This window comes from Ranitomeya imitator, chromosome 1 (genome assembly GCF_032444005.1).
Source record: "Ranitomeya imitator isolate aRanImi1 chromosome 1, aRanImi1.pri, whole genome shotgun sequence".
Taxonomy (NCBI): domain Eukaryota; kingdom Metazoa; phylum Chordata; class Amphibia; order Anura; family Dendrobatidae; genus Ranitomeya; species Ranitomeya imitator.
In genome coordinates this window covers 21,996,066-22,012,220 of record NC_091282.1, presented here as the reverse complement: position 1 = coordinate 22,012,220, position 16,155 = coordinate 21,996,066, and the positions used below count along the sequence as shown (strand labels likewise).

The following is a 16,155-nucleotide window of genomic DNA, read 5'->3' as shown; positions in this document are numbered from 1 at the left end:
CTTGGCTCTCATGTAGCGTGTGTCTGAGGTGCCGCCCATCCTTGGCTCTCATGTAGTGTGTGTCTGAGGTGCGGCCCATCCTTGGCTCTCATGTAGCGTGTGTCCGAGGTGCGGCCCATCCTTGGCTCTCATGTAGCGTGTGTCCGATGTGCCGCCCATCCTTGGCTCTCATGTAGTGTGTGTCTGAGGTGCGGCCCATCCTTGGCTCTCATGTAGTGTGTGTCTGAGGTGCGGCCCATCCTTGGCTCTCATGTAGTGTGTGTCTGAGGTGCGGCCCATCCTTGGCTCTCATGTAGCGTGTGTCTGAGGTGCGGCCCATCCTTGGCTCTCATGTAGCGTGTGTCTGAGGTGCGGCCCATCCTTGGCTCTCATGTAGCGTGTGTCCGAGGTGCGGCCCATCCTTGGCTCTCATGTAGCGTGTGTCTGAGGTGCGGCCCATCCTTGGCTCTCATGTAGCGTGTGTCTGAGGTGCGGCCCATCCTTGGCTCTCATGTAGCGTGTGTCTGAGGTGCGGCCCATCCTTGGCTCTCATGTAGTGTGTGTCTGAGGTGCCGCCCATCCTTGGCTCTCATGTAGTGTGTGTCCGAGGTGCCGCCCATCCTTGGCTGTCATGTAGTGTGTGTCCGAGGTGCGGCCCATCCTTGGCTCTCATGTAGTGTGTGTCCGAGGTGCGGCCCATCCTTGGCTCTCATGTAGCGTGTGTCTGAGGTGCCGCCCATCCTTGGCTCTCATGTAGCGTGTGTCTGAGGTGCCGCCCATCCTTGGCTCTCATGTAGTGTGTGTCCGAGGTGCCGCCCATCCTTGGCTCTCATGTAGTGTGTGTCCGAGGTGCGGCCCATCCTTGGCTCTCATGTAGTGTGTGTCTGAGGTGCGGCCCATCCTTGGCTCTCATGTAGCGTGTGTCTGAGGTGCGGCCCATCCTTGGCTCTCATGTAGCGTGTGTCTGAGGTGCGGCCCATCCTTGGCTCTCGTGTAGTGTGTGTCTGAGGTGCGGCCCATCCTTGGCTCTCGTGTAGCGTGTGTCCGAGGTGCGGCCCATAATTGGCTCTCATGTAGCGTGTGTCTGAGGTGCCGCCCATCCTTGGCTCTCATGTAGTGTGTGTCCGAGGTGCCGCCCATCCTTGGCTCTCATGTAGTGTGTGTCTGAGGTGCGGCTTGTCCTTGGCTCTCATGTAGTGTGTGTCTGAGGTGCGGCCCATCCTTGGCTCTCATGTAGCGTGTGTCTGAGGTGCGGCCCATCCTTGGCTCTCATGTAGCGTGTGTCTGAGGTGCGGCCCATCCTTGGCTCTCGTGTAGTGTGTGTCTGAGGTGCGGCCCATCCTTGGCTCTCATGTAGTGTGTGTCTGAGGTGCGGCCCATCCTTGGCTCTCATGTAGCGTGTGTCTGAGGTGCGGCCCATCCTTGGCTCTCATGTAGCGTGTGTCTGAGGTGCGGCCCATCCTTGGCTCTCGTGTAGTGTGTGTCTGAGGTGCGGCCCATCCTTGGCTCTCATGTAGCGTGTGTCCGAGGTGCAGCCCATCCTTGGCTCTCGTGTAGCACTCAGTGGGCGCCCGAGCTGCGGCTACTAACAAACCATTTCCTACAACTCAGTCTCTTCCTGCTGAATCATTAGTAATTAATCACAAATGCTTTACATATTGTTAATGCAGCAAAACCTGCGGCCAGTAAGAACCGGCCTCAATCTGCACTTAATCTCCATTTATACAAAGATGCTTCAACAGAAATCCCCCCGACCCTATCATAATCACTTACCTCCTTGCAATAATAATCCCCCCATACTATAATAACATATTATCCCCTGATTATAATGAAACCCCCCCAGCCGTCATCACTGGTAGTATAATAATTATTCCACCCAGATGGTAACATATTTTCCCAGATGTCATGAATCACAGGGGGATATTTATATCATCCCCACCGCTAGCACCAATATGTCATGAACTGGGGTTGTTTGGTTGTCCCCGGTTCTTTTTTGAAAGGGATTTATCTATATCCCACTTCCCAGTTCTCTGGCGTCCCCCTTACCCTCAGGTCAGTCATGGAACTGCACCTAGCATAATTAGTCGCCAGAAAGGCTGCCTGCTATGTACTGGCTGTGGGGCACACACTGCAGTGAGGGTAATATAATTATTCCCAGCCGCAGCCGAGCAATACACTATAAGAACTTTGTTCTGTCACTGCCAGCGTTACCCACCAGCGCAGGACTATTCCGCTGCCACCAGCTCCTGTTCCTTAATTAATAATGGGTCAGGAGCCAACCTAATTAGTAGCGTAATTTACTTCAGAGAACGGGAAAGTACGTTATAGAGCAATGATAAATGAAGCTAGTAATTTTATATATTTTATATATTTTACTCCAAAAGGTAGGCAGTGTTTACAAAAGTTTAGCAAGATATTATAAAAAGAGACAACTATCGTATATACAGACGATTAGAAAAATAAAGGGGATTAAAGATGAAAATAGACTTACATTTCTTTCATATCATTTCATAGTCACCATGCTGTGCAGGGGAGGGGCGATACATCAAGATGCATTACAGAGCATCTCTCGGCTAGCTTCATGGACAAAAGTTAGTGAAAAATGAAGTCTCATTATTTTATACCTGTGCCAAAAACCAAGGCACTCCCCCTGTGCTGACCTCACTCGGAGGCTGAATACTGCCCTTTTTCAAAGTTATGAAAAGCCATCTCAAACCATATCTCGGTGTATGACTCTCGTAGAAGAAAGACAAAGTTATCATTATGCTCAGCATGACATGGGGGCTCATTTAAGTATAAACACAAAGTGGGTATGAGCCCTGGTTAAGCAGTAATCCATTTCTCTGTTTCTGCTAGGCGCTGCGCTTAGAAAACTCACGGGTGTGTAGCCCTATTGTTGCACGTCCCAAATATATGTTTCATATTACTGACACCACCTGAGGTCGAATCCAATATTGGCGTGCAGCGCCCTTGTCAGGGCTGGAGAGGAAACCAGGGTGAACTTCTTATGACCAGGGCCTGTTAGGGTTTTCTTGGAATCCTGCTGTGAACCCGGACTGGTACGGACAGGAGCGACGCTCCGTATGGTGAACGCCCCTCTGATACGTCAAGACGCGTAGTGATCAGGGGCTGACTGAGTACTGCTGAGTGGTCGATTTCACCTGGTGTCACAGCCTACAAGCGCTGCGCTCTGGTCACCTGAAGGGCCGTGCTCCTGTGTGGACTTGTCTTACAGATTGTGAAGCGGCTGTACATGGTTTGCTCCTCCTCCATTTAGAACATCACTCCTCTCAGCCTATCTATATAAAACCCCATCTTGCAGAACATTTTTTCTCTCTGCCCCTGTATATACAACCCCATTCTGCAGTACATCACTCTTCTCAGCCCCTGTATACACAGCCCCATCATGCCATACATCGCTCCTATATATACAGCCCTATTCTGCAGAGCATTACTCCTCTCAGCTTATCTAAATACAGCCCCATCTTGCAGTACATCTCTGCCCCCTGCCCCTGTATGTACAGCCCCATTCTGCAGTACATCACTTCTCTCAGCCCCTGTATACACAGCCCCATCATGTCATAATCACTCCTCTAAATACAACCCTATCCTGCAGAACATCACTCTTCCCAGCTTATCTAAATACAGCCCCATCTTGCAGTAACTCGTCTCATTCCTTTATATACAGTGCCATTCTGCAGTACATCACTCCTCTCAGTCCCTGTATATACAGCCCTATCATGCTGTATGTCACTCCTCAGCCCCTCTATATGCTGCACCCATCCTGCAGTACCTCACTCCTCTCGGCCCCTTTATATACAGCCCCACCCTGTAGTACATCACTCATCTCATTCCTTTATATACAGCCCTATTCTGCAGTTTCTCTCTCCTTTCAGCCCATCTATATACAGCCCCACACTGCAGTACATTACTCATCTCATTCTTTTATATACTGGACCATTCTGCAGCACATGAAACATCTCAGCCCCTGTATATACAGCTCTAACATGCAGTATGTTACTCCTAAGCCCCTCTATATACCGCCCCATCCTGCAGTACCTCACTCCTGAGACCCTTTATATATTGCTCCGTCCTATAGTACATCACTCCTCTCAGTCCCTGTATATACAGCCCTATCATGCTGTATGTCACTCCTCAGCCCCTCTATATGCTGCACCCATCCTGCAGTACCTCACTCCTCTCAGCCCCTTTATATACAGCCCCACCCTGTAGTACATCACTCATCTCATTCCTTTATATACTGCCCCATTCTGCAGCACATGAAACCTCTCAGCCCCTGTATATACAGCCCTAACATGCAGTATGTTACTCCTAAGCCCCCCTATATACCGCCCCATCCTGCAGTACCTCACTCCTCAGACCCTTTATATATTGGTCCATCCTGTAGTACATCACTCCTCTCAGCCCCTCTATGTACAGCCCCATCATGCAGTACATCAATCCTCTCAGCCCCGTTTTGAAGTACATCACTCCTATATATGCAGCCTTCTTATATACACAGTACAGCGACATAAAAGCAACAGCTGACGGCGTGCCCCTGTCAAATTGTTAGCTTAGGAACTGTTTAGCGCTACCCGGCTGTCAGGTGCCTCAGCTGCACCGTCCCTTGCTTTAATCCATGTGCAGCTGCATTACAATCTGTGGGATGCTCTGCATCTTTACGGATTATGATGCCGCCGCGGGTGATGTAAAGGTACATGCTGCTAAAATTCCAGCAGCTGGGTGACCCTAATCTATTACCAGAGTATCGAACCAGGGGCGCATATGCCTCTACCCCCTGGCTCAGCCCACCCTCGGCCTATCACATTGTCTGTGTGGCGGAAAGGCAGCTCCTTAATCAGTATAGGGCAGGATTCTTCACAGTAAAAGCAGTCAGTCCCTGGGGATTCTGACCCCATCACAACTACTAAGTGTGACATCTAGAACAGCCCATGCATCATTCTGCAGCTTCCCCCTCTCCCCTCACTGTGAGGGTCTGTGTTTTCGCGTGTAATGGGCCGTGCTGGACTGTAATCGGCATTATTCTCATCCCAGGTTCTCCGCACTCAGCACATCTCCGGCTGCAGATAACGGGTCTTATGATGCCGCTCACCCCGGGGGGCTACGTGCTATTACAAGCCAAGTGCAGCAGCTGAGAGCTTTCTGCACGGATCACCCGGACCTCCACCAATGTGATTAATGAGGCTTTTATCCGGACCCTTGATGTCTTCATATAAAACAAAACCTTCCATTAGAGCTGAATGTATGACCTATATATTCATCCCCGAAACACAGCCCTCCCCCCCCCAATACAGCCGACAGTGAGCGTAGGGAGGAAAGGAGGACAGGGAGAAGAGGTCACTAATATACTGCAACATAGTGACCGTCCCACCTGTGTATGATATAGTGACCCCACCACCTGTCTATAACATAGTGACCGCCCCACCTGTCTATAACATAGTGACCCCACCACCTGTGTATAACATAGTGACCTCCACAACCTGTGTATAACATAGTAACCCCACCACCTGTCTATAACATAGTGACCCCACCACCTGTGTATAACATAGTGACCCCACCACCTGTGTATAACATAGTGACCCCACCACCTGTGTATAACATAGTGACCGCCCCACCTGTCTATAACATAGTGACCCCACCACCTGTGTATAACATAGTGACCCCACCACCTGTGTATAACATAGTGACCCCACCACCTGTGTATAACATAGTGACCCCACCACCTGTCTATAACATAGTGACCCCACAACCTGTGTATAACATAGTGACCCCCCAACTGTGTATAACATAGTGACCCCCCACCACCTGTGTATAACATAGTGACCTCCACAACCTGTGTATAACATAGTAACCCCACCACCTGTCTATAACATAGTGACCCCACCACCTGTGTATAACATAGTGACCCCACCACCTGTGTATAACATAGTGACCCCACCACCTGTGTATAACATAGTGACCGCCCCACCTGTCTATAACATAGTGACACCACCACCTGTGTATAACATAGTGACCCCACCACCTGTGTATAACATAGTGACCCCACCACCTGTGTATAACATAGTGACCCCACCACCTGTCTATAACATAGTGACCCCACCACCTGTGTATAACATAGTGACCCCACCACCTGTGTATAACATAGTGACCCCACCACCTGTCTATAACATAGTGACCCCCACCACCTGTGTATAACATAGTGACCCCACCACCTGTGTATAACATAGTGACCCCACCACCTGTGTATAACATAATGACCCCCCAACTGTGTATAACATAGTGACCCCCCACCACCTGTGTATAACATAGTGACCCCCACCTGTATATTATTACTTAGTGAGCCCCACCTATATATTATTACATAGTGACCCCCACCTGTACATTATTACATAGTGACCCCCACCTGTGTATTATTATATATACTATGTATCTGTATTATACCCCAGAGCTGCACTCACTATTCTGCTGGTGCAGTCACTGTGTACATACATTACATTACTGATCCTGAGTTACATCCTGTATTCTACTCCAGAGCTGCACTCACTATTCTGCTGGTGCAGTCACTGTGTACATATATTACATTACTGATCCTGAGTTACAACCTGTATTATACCCCAGAGCTGCACTCACTATTCTGCTGGTGCAGTCACTGTGTACATACATTACATTACTGATCCTGAGTTACAACCTGTATTATACCCCAGAGCTGCACTCACTATTCTGCTGGTGCAGTCACTGTGTACATACATTACATTACTGATCCTGAGTTACATCCTGTATTATACCCCAGAGCTGCACTCACTATTCTGCTGGTGCAGTCACTCTGTACATACATTACATTACTGATCCTGAGTTACATCCTGTATTATACCCCAGAGCTGCAGACACTATTCTGCTGGGGCAGTCACTGTGTACATACATTACATTACTGATCCTGAGTTACATCCTGTATTATACCCCAGAGCTGCACTCACTATTCTGCTGGTGCAGTCACAGTGTACATACATTACATTACTGATCCTGAGTTACATCCTGTATTATACCCCAGAGCTGCACTCACTATTCTGCTGGTGCAGTCACTGTGTACATACATTACATTACTGATCCTGAGTTACATCATATATTATACTCCAGAGCTGCACTCACTATTCTGCTGGTGCAGTCACTGTGTACATACATTACATTACTGATCCTGAGTTACCTCCTGTATTCTACCCCAGAGCTGTACTCACTATTCTGCTGGTGCAGTCACTGTGTACATACATTACATTACTGATCCTGAGTTACCTCTTGTATTATACTCCAGAGCTGCACTCACTATTCTGCTGGTGCAGTCCCGGTGTACATACATTACATTACTGATCCTGAGTTACATCCTGTATTATACCCCAGAGCTGCACTCACTATTCTGCTAGTGTAGTCATTGTGTACATACATTACATTACTGATACTGAGTTACATCCTGTATTATACCCCAGAGCTGCACTCACTATTCTGCTGGTGCAGTCACTGTGTACATACATTACATTACTGATCCTGTACTGATCGTGAGTTACATCCTGTATTAGGCCGGTTTCACACATCCGTTTATTTCCAGTACCGGAGATATCCGTGTCTGTGTGTGTAATAAGGTTGCCCCATCAGTACCACACGAATGGCCGCCAGGGAAGAAGCGCTACAGTGTTCCCCAGCGGTGGGTGGAGCAGAGGAGAATGATGAGAGTTATATTAAAGTCAGAACAATGACAGCAGATGATGACTTTTGGAACTCTAACCCCCATCATCCTACACCTGCTGCCACTAGTAACAGTGACATCAGGAGTGGAAGATCAGGGTATTCCTCAGCCTCCGCCTGCGATATAATGAATTAAATGAATGAAAACGTGGCTTCCCCCCTATTTTCTTTAACCAACCAGGCAAAACTCACAGTTGAGGGCTACAACCCCATCTGTCAGCTTCTGCATGGTTGGTTATCAAGAATATAGGGGTCCCCACACTGTTTTAATTAATTATTTAAACAAATAATTTGAAAATAAACTGTGTGGGGTTCCCCCCATTTTGACAACCAGCCTTTATAAAGCTCACAGCTGGGGGCTGGTATTCTCAGCCATGGATATTGCCCCACCAGCCTAAAAACAGCAGCCCTCTGCTGCCCAGAAATGGTGCATCTATTATATGCGCCAATTCTGGCCCTTTGCCTGGCTCTTCCCAAGTGGCAAATGGGGTGATAGTTGGGGGGGATTGATGTCACCTTTGTATTGTCAGGTGACATCAAGCCCAGAAGCTAGTAATGGAGAGGAGTCAATAAGGCGCCCCCATTACTAACCCCATAGTCACATTGTAAAAAAACAGACACCCAGAATAAAGTCCTGTAATTGAAAAAATGACTAAGACTTCTGTAATATTCTAAATGAAACCATACTTACAACCTCGCCTAATTCCACCGACGCCCTCAATCTCCTGTAATTAAAAATAAAATAAAAAAACAACAGTTTTCCATACCTGTCCGTTGTTCTGTCTCACGCCGTAATCCATGTCTGGGGCGTAAAAAGTTTTCAAGCTGGACAGTGCCAAGATCTCGGTGATCTGCTGTGAAGACACTGACCTTGAACTGCGGTGACCTCATCACTGGCATTTTCCCACGGTCCTGAGGTCACCGCAGTTCATATCGGCTGGGAACGCAGCCTCAGTGACGTCACTAAGGCTACGCGCGCAGCATCTCATTCCCTAGTGGGTCTCAGCCTGGACAGTCGCACCTTGGCTCCATCCAGATTGAAAACTAATTATCCCCCAGACATGGAGGATTACAGCGTGGGACACAACAACGCACAGCAGTGGGCCAAAATTCCTCCTGACTTGTGCGCAAACCTCATCATCAACTACAAAAAAACTTCTGACTGCTGTGCTTGCCAACAAGGGTTTTGCCACCAAGTATTAAGTCTTGTTTGCCAGAGGGATCAAATACTTACTTCTCACTGCAAATTGCAAATAAATATATATAATTTATACAATGTGATTTTCTGGATTTTGTTTTTGATATTTTATCTCTCAATGTTTCAATGTTAAAATTAATTATAGACTGTTCATGTCTTTGTCAGTGGGAAAAGTTACAAAATCAGCAAGAGATCAAATACTTATTCCCCGCCCCCCACGTACATTACATTACTCACCCTGTATTATAGTGTCATGTAAAAGTTTGTGCACCCCTGGTCAAAGGTACTGTTATTGTGAGCAATTAACCCCTTTCTGACATATGACGTACTATCCCGTCGAGGTCAGGTGGGTCCGTATGACCACCGACGGGATAGTACGTCATAGCGATCGGCCGCGCTCACGGGGGGAGCGCGGCCGAGTGTCAGCTGCCTATCGCAGCTGACATCCGGCACTAAGTGCCAGGAACGGTCACGGACCGCCCCCAGCACGTTAACCCCCCGGCACACCGCGATCAAACATGATCGCAGTGTTCCGGCGGCATAGGGAAACATCGCGCAGGGAGGGGGCTCCCTGCGGGCTTCCCTGAGACCCCCGCAGCAACGCGATGTGATCGCATTGCTGCGAGGGTCTCTTACCTCTCCTCCCTGCAGGCCTGGATCCAAAATGGCCACGGCACACGGGTCCTGCAGGGAGGAAGGTGGCTTCAGAGCAGGCACTGTGAAGCCTGCAGTGCTGTAAGTCAGATCGCTGATCTGACAGAGTGCTGTGCAAACTGTCAGATCACCGATCTGTGATGTCCCCCCCTGGGACAAAGTAAAAAAGTTAAAAAAAAAATTTCCACATGTGTAAAAAAAAAAAAAATCCTAAATAAAGAAAAAAAAAAATTATTCCCATAAATACATTTCTTTATCTAAATAAAAAAAACAAATAATAAAAGTACACATATTTAGTATCGCCGCGTCTGTAACGACCCCACCTATAAAACTATATCACTAGTTAACCCCTTCAGTGAACACCGTAAAAAAAAAAAAAAAAAAAGAGGCAAAAAACAACGCTTTATTCTCATACCGCCAAACAAAAAGTGGAATAACACGCGATCAAAAAGACGGAAATAAATCACCATGGTACTACTGAAAGCGTTATCTTGTTCCGCAAAAAACGAGCCGCCATTCAGCATCATCAGCGAAAAAGTAAAAAAGTTATAGTCCTCAGAATAAAGCGATGCAAAAATAATTATTTTTTCTATAAAATAGTTTTTATTGTATAAAAGCGCCAAAACATAAAAAAATGATATAAATGAGGTATCGCTGTAATCGTACTGACCCGAAGAATAAAACTGCTTTATCAATTTTACCAAACGCGGAACGGTATAAACGCCTCCCCCAAAAGAAATTCATGAATAGCTGGTTTTTGGTCATTCTGCCTCACAAAAATCAGAATAAAAAGTGATCAAAAAATGTCTTGTGCCCAAAAATGATACCAATAACAACGTCAACTCGTCCCGCAAAAAACAAGACCTCACATGACTCTGTGGACCAAAATATGGAAAAATTATAGCTCTCAAAATGTGGTAACGCAAAAAATATTTTTTGCAATAAAAAGCGTCTTTCAGTGTGTGACGGCTGCCAATCATAAAAATCCGCTAAAAAACCCGCTATAAAAGTAAATCAAACCCCCCTTCATCACCCCCTTAGTTAGGGAAAAATTAAAAAAAGTATTTATTTCCATTTTCCCATTAGGGTTAGGGCTAGGGTTAGGGCTAGGTTTAGGGTTAGGGTTAGGGCTAGGGTTAGGGTTAGGGCTGAGGTTAGCGTTAGGGTTAGGGCTACAGTTACAGTTAGGGTTTGGATTACATTTACGGTTGGGAATAGGGTTGGGATTAGAATTAGGGGTGTGTCTGGGTTAGAGGTGTGGTTAGGGTTACCGTTGGAATTAGGGTTAGGGGTGTGTTTGGATTAGGGTTTCAGTTATAATTGGGGGGTTTCCACTGTTTGGGCACATCAGGGGCTCTCCAAACACGACATGGCGTCCGATCTCAATTCCAGCCAATTCTGCGTTGAAAAAGTAAGACAGTGCTCCTTCCCTTCCGAGCTCTCCCGTGTGCCCAAACAGGGGTTTACCCCAACATATGGGGTATCCGCGTACTCAGGACACATTGGACAACAACATTTAGGGTCCTATTTCTCCTGTTACCCTTGGAAAAATACAAAACTGGGGGCTAAAAAATAATTTTTGTGGGAAAATCTTTTTTTTTATTTGCACGGCTCTGCGTTATAAATTGTAGTGAAACACTTGGGGGTTCAAAGCTCTCACAACACATCTAGATGAGTTCCTTAGGGGGTCTACTTTCCAAAATGGTGTCACTTGTGGGGGATTTCTACTGTTTAGGTACATTAGGGGCTCTGCAAACGCAATGTGACACCTGCAGACCATTCCATCTAAGTCTGCATTCCAAATGGCGCTCCTTCCCTTCCAAGCCCTCCCATGCGCCCAAACGGTTGTTCCCCTCCACATATGGGGTATCAGCGTACTCAGGACAAATTGGACAACAACTTTTGGGGTCCAATTTCTCCTGTTACCCTCGGGAAAATACAAAACTGGGGGCTAAAAAATAATTTTTGTGGGAAAAAATTTTTGTTTTATTTTTACGGCTCTGCATTATAAACTTCTGTGAAGCACTTGGTGGGTCAAAGTGCTCACCACACATCTAGATAAGTTCCTTAGGGGGTCTACTTTCCAAAATGGTGTCACTTGTGGGGGGTTTCAATGTTTAGGCACATCAGTGGCTCTCCAAAAGCAACATGGCGTCCCATCTCAGTTCCTGTCAATTTTGCATTGAAAAGTCAAATTGCCCTTCTTCGCTTCCGAGCTCTGTCATGCGCCCAAACAGTGGTTTACCCCCACATATGGGGTATCGGCGTACTCAGGACAAATTGTACAACAACCTTTGGGGTCCATTTTCTCCTGTCACCCTTGGTAAAATAAAACAAATTGGAGCTGAAGTAAATTTTATGTGAAAAAAAGTTAAATGTTAATTTTTATTTAAACATTCCAAAAATTCCTGTGAAGCACCAGAAGGGTTAATAAACTTCTTGAATGTGGTTTTGAGCACCTTGAGGGGTGCAGTTTTTAGAATGGTGTCACACTTGGGTATTTTCTATCATATAGACCCCTCAAAATGACTTCAAATGAGATGTGGTCACTAAAAAAAATGGTGTTGTAAAAATGAGAAATTGCTGGTCAACTTTTAACCCTTATAACTCCTAACAAAAAAATGTTGGTTCCAAAATTGTGCTGATGTAAAGTAGACATGTGGGAAATGTTACATATTAAGTATTTTGTGTGACATATCTCTGTGATTTAATTGCATAAAAATTCAAAGTTGGAAAATTGCAAAATTTAAAAATTTTTTGCCAAATTTCCGTTTTTTTCACAAATAAACGCAGGTAATATCAAAGAAATTTTACCACTATCATGAAGTACAATATGTCACGAAAAAACAGTGTCAGAATCACTTGGATCCGTTGAAACGTTCTAGAGTTATAACCTCATAAAGGGACAGTGGTCTCCACCAACCATCCACTACTCAATCCATCTGGACCGTCCAGGGTTGCTTGACACTCATCAGTAAACAAGACTATTTGGAAATTAGTGTTCATGTATGTCTGGGCCCACTGCAACCATTTCTGCTCAGAAACACTGTTTAGGGGTGGCCGAATAGTATGTTTATGCACCGCAGCAAGCCTTTGAAGGATCCTACACCTTGAGGTTCGAGGGACTCCAGAGGCACCAGCAGCTTCAAATATCTGTTTGCTGCTTTGTAATGGTATTTTGGCAGCTGCTCTCTTAATCCCATGAATTTGCCTGGCAGAAACCTTCCTCATTATGCCTTTATCAGCACAAACATGTCTGTGCTCAGATTCACCAACAAATCTCTTAACAGTACAATGATAACGCTTAAGTTTTAGGGAAATATCTAATGTTTTCATCCCTTGACCAAGGCATTGCACTATTTGATGCTTTTAGGGAGCAGAGATCCTTTTTCTTTCCCATGTTACTTGAAAACTGTGACCTGCTTAATAATGTGGAACATCATTTTTAAGTAGTTTTCCTTTATTTTGAATCACCAGGAAAACTAATTATCATGTGTTTAAGATTGATTTCAGTGATCCATTGAGCCCTGAGACACAATAACATCCACGAGTTTATTTGAAAAACAAAACAATTAAATCTTTATGACACTTAAATCCAATTTGCATAATAATTTGGAACACAGTGTATCTATCTATCTAGTCATGGCCAAAAGTATTGACACCCCTGCAATTCTGTCAGATAATACTCCGTTTCTTCCTGAAAATGCTTCATTCTCTTTTGTGTTTTTTCATTTAAGACAAATTAAATGAAGATAATAATACCAAAGAATTTGTGATTGCAATCATTTTCAGGAAGAAACTGAGTATTATCTGACAGAATTGCAGCGGTGTCAATACTTTTGGCCACAACTGTATATACATATATATATATATATATATATATATATATATATATATACAGTGCCTACAAGTAGTATTCAACCCCCTGCAGATTTAGCAGGTTTACACATTTGGAATTAACTTGGCATTGTGACAATTGAACTGTAGATCAGCCTGGAAGTGTGAAATGCACTGCAGCAAAAAAGAATGTTATTTCTTTGTTTATTTTTTTTTTTAAATTGTGAAAAGTCTTTTCAGAGGGTCATTTATTATTCAACCCCTCAACCCACCAGAATTCTGTTTGGTTCCCCTAAAGTATTAAGAAGTAGTTCAGGCACAAAGAACAATGAGCTTCACATGTTTGGATTAATTATCTCTTTTTCCAGCCTTTTCTGGCTATTTAAGACCCTCCCCAAACTTGTGAACAGCACTCATACATGGTCAACATGGGAAAGACAAAGGAGCATTCCAAGGCCATCAGAGACAAGATCGTGGAGGGTCACAAGGCTGGCAAGGGATACAAAACCCTTTCCAAGGAGTTGGGCCTACCTGTCTCCACTGTTGGGAGCATCATCCGGCAGTGGAAGGCTTATGGAACTACTGTTAGCCTTCCACGGCCTGGACAGCCTTTGAAAGTTTCCTCCCGTGCCGAGGCCAGGCTTGTCCGAAGAGTCAAGGCTAACCCAAGGACAACAAGGAAGGAGCTCCGGGAAGATCTCATGGCAGTGGGGACATTGGTTTCAGTCAATACCATAAGTAACGTACTCCACCGCAATGGTCTCCGTTCCAGACAAGCCCGTAAGGTACCTTTACTTTCAAAGCGTCATGTCAAGGCTCGTCTACAGTTTGCTCATGATCACTTGGAGGACTCTGAGACTGGTTCAAGGTTCTCTGGTCTGATGAGACCAAGATCGAGATCTTTGGTGCCAACCACACACGTGACGTTTGGAGACTGGATGGCACTGCATACGACCCCAAGAATACCATCCCTACAGTCAAGCATGGTGGTGGCAGCATCATGCTGTGGGGCTGTTTCTCAGCCAAGGGGCCTGGCCACCTGGTCCGCATCCATGGGAAGATGGATAGCACGGCCTACCTGGAGATTTTGGCCAAGAACCTCCGCTCCTCCATCAAGGATCTTAAGATGGGTCGTCATTTCATCTTCCAACAAGACAACGACCCAAAGCACACAGCCAAGAAAACCAAGGCCTGGTTCAAGAGGCAAAAAATCAAGGTGTTGCAGTGGCCTAGTCAGTCTCCTGACCTTAACCCAATTGAAAACTTGTGGAAGGAGCTCAAGATTAAAGTCCACATGAGACACCCAAAGAACCTAGATAACTTGGAGGAGATCTGCATGGAGGAGTGGGCCAAGATAACTCCAGAGACCTGTGCCGGCCTGATCAGGTCTTATAAAAGATGATTATTAGCTGTAATTGCAAACAAAGGTTATTCCACAAAATATTAAACCTAGGGGTTGAATAATAATTGACCCACACTTTTGTTTAAAATTTATAAAAATTTAACTGAGCAATAAAACTTTTTGGTTTGTAAGATTTATGCATCTGTTAATAAATCCTGCTCTTGTTTGAAGTTTGAAGGCTCTAACTTATTTGCATCTTATTAAATCTGCAGGGGGTTGAATACTACTTGTAGGCACTGTATATATTTAGATCTTTAGATGTAACTGTAGACCTTTGAGGGATCATTCCATCTTCAACTTGCTTAACTGTTCACAGTACCAGAAACTTTGACCGGGGGGGGCCAAACTTTTGCATGACACTGTGTACTCCAGAGCTGCACTCACTATCTTGCAGCTTCAGAGCAGAATTCTCTGTCTCCGTTCTTCCTCGCTCATCAGCAGTGATTTGCATTCTGGGATCTGTTGTTGCACCTGGCGCGGTGGAATAATTTGCAGAACATATGGCCGCACTTGTAGTTGCTCGTCATATAATCTGGAAATGAAGGAGACGAGATCCCTTTATTAACTATTGACGCCCCTCGGGATCCTCTGGTTACAGACTCATTAGGAATGTGCTGCGTTCATCGCGTGGTGGATAATTATATCACTGGGTGCAGAGTCCGGACTCGGAGAGACGTCATTCCCTGCCAGTGGATGCTGAGGAGCATCTGTAGACCAATATCTTTCCAGTAACATGTCCGGTGCTCGTTTCCACCGTAGTCTTTGCTCATCGAAGTCAAGATTTCCTGCAATTTTCATGTTCTCCGTCCCATGGACACAGAGGTTCCAATGTTCCCGGGACTCCAACCTCTGAGATTCCAGCTAATCAGTAACTGATCGTGTTTAGTAGGGATGACTACAACCCCCATCATCATTTGTTTTTATTATATTTCAGGAGAAGAAGGGACAAGAAGCTCCCAAAGGTCCAGAGGTGGAGGTGGCCAAACTGGACAAGTTACTGGCCCTGGTCCAAGAACCAGACGACAAACCTGAGAAGTGACGGCCGATCAATACCTGATCTGGGGAATCTGAGGACTATCCTCTGCTCCATCTGTTTATAATAAAGCCTTATGTTATGTGTTATGGATTTGTGACGTCTTCTATCTCCGCCCACCATTACCACTGTCACAGGTCCTTGGATCATACATATACAATCAGCACCGCAACGTAAGGAGGACCAGAGGCCCACCAAGAATACATGTCCTAGAATTACCAGAGGAGCAGAGTTAGGAATGTGCCCCAGACTTACCAGAGGAGCAGAGTTATGGATGTGCCCCAGGATTACCAGAGG

At 45.6% G+C, this 16,155-nt stretch overlaps 1 protein-coding gene across 1 annotated transcript in view; it reads left to right on the top strand.

Annotated features, from left to right (window-relative positions):
• DNAI1 (dynein axonemal intermediate chain 1) overlaps positions 1–15,947 on the top strand; it is a 252,883-nt gene extending 236,936 nt beyond the window's left edge. Inside the window, exon 21 of the mRNA XM_069745862.1 lies at positions 15,760–15,947. Within this exon, the coding sequence (XP_069601963.1) occupies positions 15,760–15,864 (105 nt within the window). The 3' untranslated portion in view covers positions 15,865–15,947. The remainder of the gene's footprint in view (positions 1–15,759) is intronic.
• Positions 15,948–16,155: the final 208 nt, after the last annotated feature.